The following is a 5,938-nucleotide window of genomic DNA, read 5'->3' as shown; positions in this document are numbered from 1 at the left end:
CAACAAGGGGATCAAACTTTATACCTGGAGCTAAGGTCGATTCGGCCGGGATCAAGCTCGAAAGCTAGATCTGCGATTTTCGTCGTTTGAACTTCAATTCCAAATTCTAGTCAATCCACGGCGAATCGTGTTGCAAGGCCGATATGGATGTGATCAGAAGAAGGAGAGCTTCAAAACCATGTATGGTTCTAGCCCTATCATCACTAGAAAAAGGCTGGAGCAAAGCTGGCGGCCAACCTCCACTTTTCGACCCTTGCTGCGCCGTGCACCGTGGTTTCTGGGTTGTGTGAGGGGTCGGGGTCGGGGTCGGTAGAGGAGAGAGAGAGGAAGAGAACTGCTGTGGTGGCGTCGCCAGAGGTCGCTGGACAATGAAGATATGGCCGGGTCTGTTAAACGGGTCCGGGTCTGGTTGACAGAAATAGAGAGAGAATCTGGGTTTTAGGGTTTCCGAAAATGGAAGGAAACAGAAATTATGAAAGAAAAAAAAAAAAAAATTTGTATTTATAGCAACTTTCCAAAATTGGAAACTTTTTCTGTTGACCATATATAACTTTCTCATACGAACTCCGATTTTCGCGTTCCACATATCCACGAACTTGTATCGACGCGTTCTACAACTTTCGTGAAGGAAGTTTTTAGAGAAACTCAACGAATAAAATGTCAACTCCTTGACTCCTCGAAAGTAAAACGTTTCGAGTAATTATTCGTCTGAAATACTTTCGTTCCGCCCTCAAACCATGTAATTGTACTAAAGACCAACTTAATAATTTTTTAAAAATTATCAAAAATTAATAACTAATTTTCGGGATATTACAAAAAGTCTGTGATTCATTCATTAGACCTCTTTATATAAGAGTTAGTGTTTACCTGACAAATTAGTATTTACACGTATGAACAATCACATATATAATAGTTGCAACAGTACTCCCCCTTAGATGTCTACTAATGAATGATATAGTGTTAGACGTGTTTCATGTTGTCTTGTTAAAAACCTTGCCGGACAATAATAATAACCCAACAGGATAAAAACAACCGCATCTTATCTCATCAAATTGTAAAACAATGGCGGCTAACAAATGAAGTGAATACTCCCAAATCGTCACCAGTCTCAATTACCACATCTACTACAAAACTCGCCTCATGAAGAATGTGTCGAAAAGTGATATAAGCGAAATGAGTTAATATCTTGAACCAGCTTTAATTCTCCGAGGATTGTTGATTGACTCTTTTATACTATCGATTCTGAGTTTGAAGCAAAGGAGTTTAAGGTCTAGGGTTTAGGGTTTAAGACAAGAAAAAGTTCCAAGTTTGGAAACAATGAAAAGAAAATGAAAAACCTTATCGGCTTTTATCAAACTGGGCCTATTGGGTTAAAGTCCGAAATGACATTTGTTTTGCCTCATTTGTTTGGCAAAACCCAGAATCTAAACAAATCGGCGGCGAAGGTATGAAGTTCACAGACTCGCCGGTGATAGAGCTCCCCGTCCGCGACGCCGTCCTCTCCTTCCAACAAGACAACGGCTCCCTCCACGTCGGCACCACCGTCTGGCCCTGCTCCTTAGTCCTCGTCAAGTTCGCCGAGCGCTGGGCCCCACCCAGCAACCACCAACCCCAAAACCCCTACTCCGACCTCCTCGATTTCCGCTCCAAGCGCGCCGTCGAGCTCGGCGCCGGATGCGGAGTCGCCGCCATGGGGCTTTACCTCCTCGGCCTGACCGACGTCGTCATCACCGACATCCCCGCCGTGATGCCGGCGCTGAAGCGAAACCTCAAGCGCAACAAACCGGTCCTCGGCAAGAACCTCAAGCACGCGATTCTCCACTGGAACAAGGCGGACCAGATCGCCGCTCTCAGTCCTCCGTACGACGTCGTTGTGGCGACCGATGTGGTTTATATTGAGGAGACCGTGGGACCCTTGATCTCCACCATGGAGGCGATGGTGAAGGACGACGGCGTCGTTTTGCTTGGGTACCAGTTGAGGTCGCCGGAGGCGCATAAGCTCTTCTGGGAAATGTGTGAAGGGGTTTTTGTGATCGAGAAAGTTCCGCACCAGGATTTGCACCCGGATTACGCCTATGAGGAGACCGATGTCTATATCTTGCGCAAGAAGAAAAAGGAAAACTGACTCCTCAGCTCAGGTTTTTCAGTTGTTTTCATGGATTTTGTTTCGTTTGCTTGTTGTGCTGCTTCAATTTTTATGATGGAAATTTGTGTTTGTTTAGTACTGTATTCTGCTTAGCACTCTGGTTGTAAATATGCTTACAAAATGCTCGAAAAATCTGAAAACTCTCATGCCGGAGCGATTTTTTGGATGGCTTTATACAAGAGTACTGAATTCTAGTAAGAGCAAAAGTGTTTTCTGTAGTCAAATGGATCCAGGATAGAGCCAAAGATTCTACATTATGGTTGGCTGAACTTTTGTTTATGTGGAAGAGTTGTGCCAAAAAATTTGAAGGTTCATGGGAAAACACAAGTTCATTTGGTTACTACAAACAAGTTGATCACAAAACAAATAGCAACTGAACTGAACTTTTACGTGTTTGGATAAGTTGCTACTGTTAAAACGAATAATACCTGATCCATGTCTGTTTTTATTTTGTAAAGCAGTGCCTAGTGGTTTTGAATTAGAGAACTTTATGTAGTATTCATATTCTATAGTATGATGCTTAACTTTGTGATATAGTTTATTCGTTCAACTTATATTTTCCTTCCTCCTGGCAAACTGCTGTTTTGTTCTTCCACAAAGTACTTGTACAAGCATCTTTCTCTGATTGTACTTCCTCAAGTTATACAAACAGACTATAGGTAGGATTTCGGTCCAAGAAATCCATATGCCTGAAACCTTAGAGTAATTCTGATGCAAACAACAATAGCAGAGACTATGTGGCTGACCCTAAATGAATAGAAGAAACCTGGAATTGACGACGACAGTGAAACCTTGCATTTCCAGCAATGTACTTATAGTTCTGCGGTACATCAATTTACCAATAGACTTAATTCGGCATAGAGGTAGACTAATTTGATACAGATATAGAGTAGTTCCAAACTAGTCTACCAATGCATGAAGTCAGTCTACCTATGAATCGAACTAGTACACTTAAATCGACTTCTGCATAAGAATTACAATCACAATCATATATTCCAAAACAAATCCAAGGATTCCACTTCTTCTAATTGTTATTTTCACTTGGTCAAATATGAGAGAGGGAGATGAAGTTATCTGCTGTAGATCAGACATATTTTTCCTCTCTGCTAATCTTGAGTCTTTCTTGCCCAACTGAAGATAAAGAGCCCTTGGATCAGTGCCCAATTTAGTTTGAAACAACTTGTGTCAGATGTGGTCTAGTGACTTTCAGTTCAACTTGTAATTTGTGACTGGCATATCTTTCATTTAATGCTGAGCTCAAGGTTGTTTAATTTGGTCATGAGCACAAAAAGACCATTTGGTTTTGAAGTTGGAGAGCTTGATGAGAGAGACAGGCATGAATGTATCATCTTTTTAAGTCAAGTGGGAGTTGGTTTCATAAGTTATAAAGAAGAGGTTTGGGAATTTGAAGCAAACTAGACATATACAAGGCTCTTGAAAACGATTCTCTTTTGCATAGAGTGATTGAAAGCAAATGTGGCTTCATGCCAATGGGGTGAGCTTCTAAAATAGTTGAGAGAGGCTCCAGCTGCAGTCCTTTGAAACACATATCCCATGGTAATGCTTCATTTTTGAGCTGTTGGTCATTTTGTTGTGCGAAATGGAAATAAAATGAACTTCTGGGAGGATATTTGGGTGGCGAAACCTCTCATTCTGTTGCCAGGCTTAACGACTCCAGTAAGGTTAATTCTTTTGCCGAATTGGGACTTTTTATCAGTGAGGCTGACATGGCCGAACTATTTTCTTTTATTGTTTCGCTTTAGAAAATGCTCCTCTGCACTTGACTAGGAATGATATAAGAAAATGTCCGTTGAATGAACAATCCCTTATGATGTCTGCTTATATTTTGTAAAGGAATGCTGAAGTGGTTGTCAATTAGACATCCCACTTTTTAGATTTTGTTGCAGGACAAGTAAACTCTGCATGAAAAACGTACTGTAATACTTACTGCTTCAGTGATACTCTAGAAATTTATAACAACAAAAATGACAGTAGAGATTGCGAAGTGACTGGTGAACATTTTGTAGGTTTTAGAAACCAGAGCGTAGAAAGCTATAGTAACAAAGCAGACATATCTTTCTTTTCCATCTTATTAGACTACCTTGCAAGCATCATAGAAATTTTCTAGCCCTTATAAGACATCAGCTACATTCAACAGAACAAGGCTCTCCATGTAAGTATCCAGAGAATACACTTTTTTTGAGAATCTCTTGCCTACACTGTATTCAAGATCCCTAGTTTGTTGGGTATTGGATTCATATGAGACCAGTTCATTTGAATTGTTAAGTAATATAACTTCACCATTCTTTGTGAACGATAGCACCCTCCTTATTGCTCCTCCCTGAATATCAATACTGAATAGCTTAGTCCAAGATTCTGCCATGCCGTATTCTTTCATGATCCACACTGAGTCTGAGTAAGACTCGTCATCGACCGGACCATTATTCCGAGGGACCAGAGAAAGTAATCCGTTCAACACCGCAAGAGTCATATTCAAGTTTGATTTTGCTGCTAAACAGCTGGGCAGAGGAAGTTCATGGAAAACCTCATTAGCCATATCAAATGCTAGAATCAGATTGCAGAAAGCGCCCTCTTCTGGTGGAGCATTCGCAACCCAGTGGAATGCACCAGATGCAAAGGACTGTGATGATGATGAATGCTGTACAGTGACATACATAGGACCAGGAGCTGCAAGTTGTCGCCATGAATTTGTGCTAAGAGTGAAAATCTCAACCACAGGTGGAACCACATAATGGTCTTTTCTTCCAAAATAGACTAGTCTTACCAGCTTGTAGTCATTCGTGACTCGGTCACAGCCAAATCCAAGATGATGCATGACAGAACGATCTGGATATTGAAATGCAAACGGGAGCTCCATGACTCTGTTCACCGAAGGGTTCCACAGAATACAGCGATTTGGGTCGGCCAGGCAGACTATCCCATTCACTGAGGCCACTATTTGGAAGTAATGTTTATAGTAGCCCCCACATCTATATGGGAAATCAAGTTTCAAGTAGGGATTGTGGGGAAAGGATTCATCATCTATGTGCAAAGAGAAGCGTTCTTCACGCCTGTCATTGACTGTCATGTGGATTCCATGGTCATCTTCCATTACATAATCTATGGAATAGTAGTATCGAAAGAGAAGCATTTCCTGGTTGGTTTGTTGAAGAAGAGCTTGGTTGAGATGGGTGTTGATGAATGCAGGGCTAGAAATGAGAGAGTTCCATATCCTCGAAACACACCTGAATCTCAGCAGTGACTTCACAGGTAGTCTCACAAGTATATCTATTAGAACTTCATTTGGAAGATAGTCTGACATTGTCTATCTGTTTGCTCTCATAAAAAGAAAATAGCTCGTAAATTTTTTCTTTTGCTGTTTCTTTTACTTTTGTTCTATTCCTTTTGCTGTAAGAACTTAGAAGCTGAACTGAAGAATTTAAAAGAAGAGAACTGAAGCTTTACAAAAACAAGTAGCTTGCTGTGCAAGTTTCGGAGAACCCAATAACTGAATCAACCACATCAATCTTTCAGATTTTGACAATATTATAATACTGATGATGATTCTAATCACCAAAGAAAGCAACTATGACTATTTCATACAATCTAGAATGATATAAGTTGTACCCTAGCTATGAATTTTTTTCATATGGACAAACTGTATATACCAAATCGTTCTACGCAATTGACAAAATCACATCAATTTGAAAAGTCTGCCTGTCACTATATTTGTCAAAGACTAGTTAATCTCGAGACAATCTAGTGTACTGGTGGGTATGAGATACTCTCATT

General features: G+C 40.7%; 2 protein-coding genes across 2 annotated transcripts; one reads left to right on the top strand and one right to left on the bottom strand.

Moving 5' to 3' along the window:
• Nucleotides 1-1,282: 1,282 nt before the first annotated feature.
• LOC133724836 (uncharacterized) lies at nt 1,283-2,303 on the top strand. The gene has a single exon (XM_062151714.1). It carries the CDS (start codon nt 1,448-1,450, stop codon nt 2,123-2,125), a length of 678 nt encoding a protein of 225 aa, XP_062007698.1. The 5' UTR covers nt 1,283-1,447; the 3' UTR covers nt 2,126-2,303.
• A 136-nt stretch (nt 2,304-2,439) lies between these two features.
• Nucleotides 2,440-5,575, bottom strand: LOC133724835 (F-box/kelch-repeat protein At3g06240-like). The gene has a single exon (XM_062151713.1). It carries the CDS (start codon nt 5,466-5,468, stop codon nt 4,278-4,280), a length of 1,191 nt encoding a protein of 396 aa, XP_062007697.1. The 5' UTR covers nt 5,469-5,575; the 3' UTR covers nt 2,440-4,277.
• Nucleotides 5,576-5,938: the final 363 nt, after the last annotated feature.

This window comes from Rosa rugosa, chromosome 1, assembly GCF_958449725.1.
Source record: "Rosa rugosa chromosome 1, drRosRugo1.1, whole genome shotgun sequence".
In the NCBI taxonomy this organism is placed as follows: Eukaryota; Viridiplantae; Streptophyta; class Magnoliopsida; order Rosales; family Rosaceae; genus Rosa; species Rosa rugosa.
This window is presented reverse-complemented; position numbering and strand designations above follow the sequence as displayed.

Excerpts from the sequence above, each read along its gene's own strand:
- LOC133724836 (XM_062151714.1), top strand. The coding sequence starts at position 1,448 with ATGAAGTTCACAGACTCGCCGGTGATAGAGCTCCCCGTCCGCGACGCC.
- LOC133724835 (XM_062151713.1), bottom strand. The coding sequence starts at position 5,468 with ATGTCAGACTATCTTCCAAATGAAGTTCTAATAGATATACTTGTGAGA.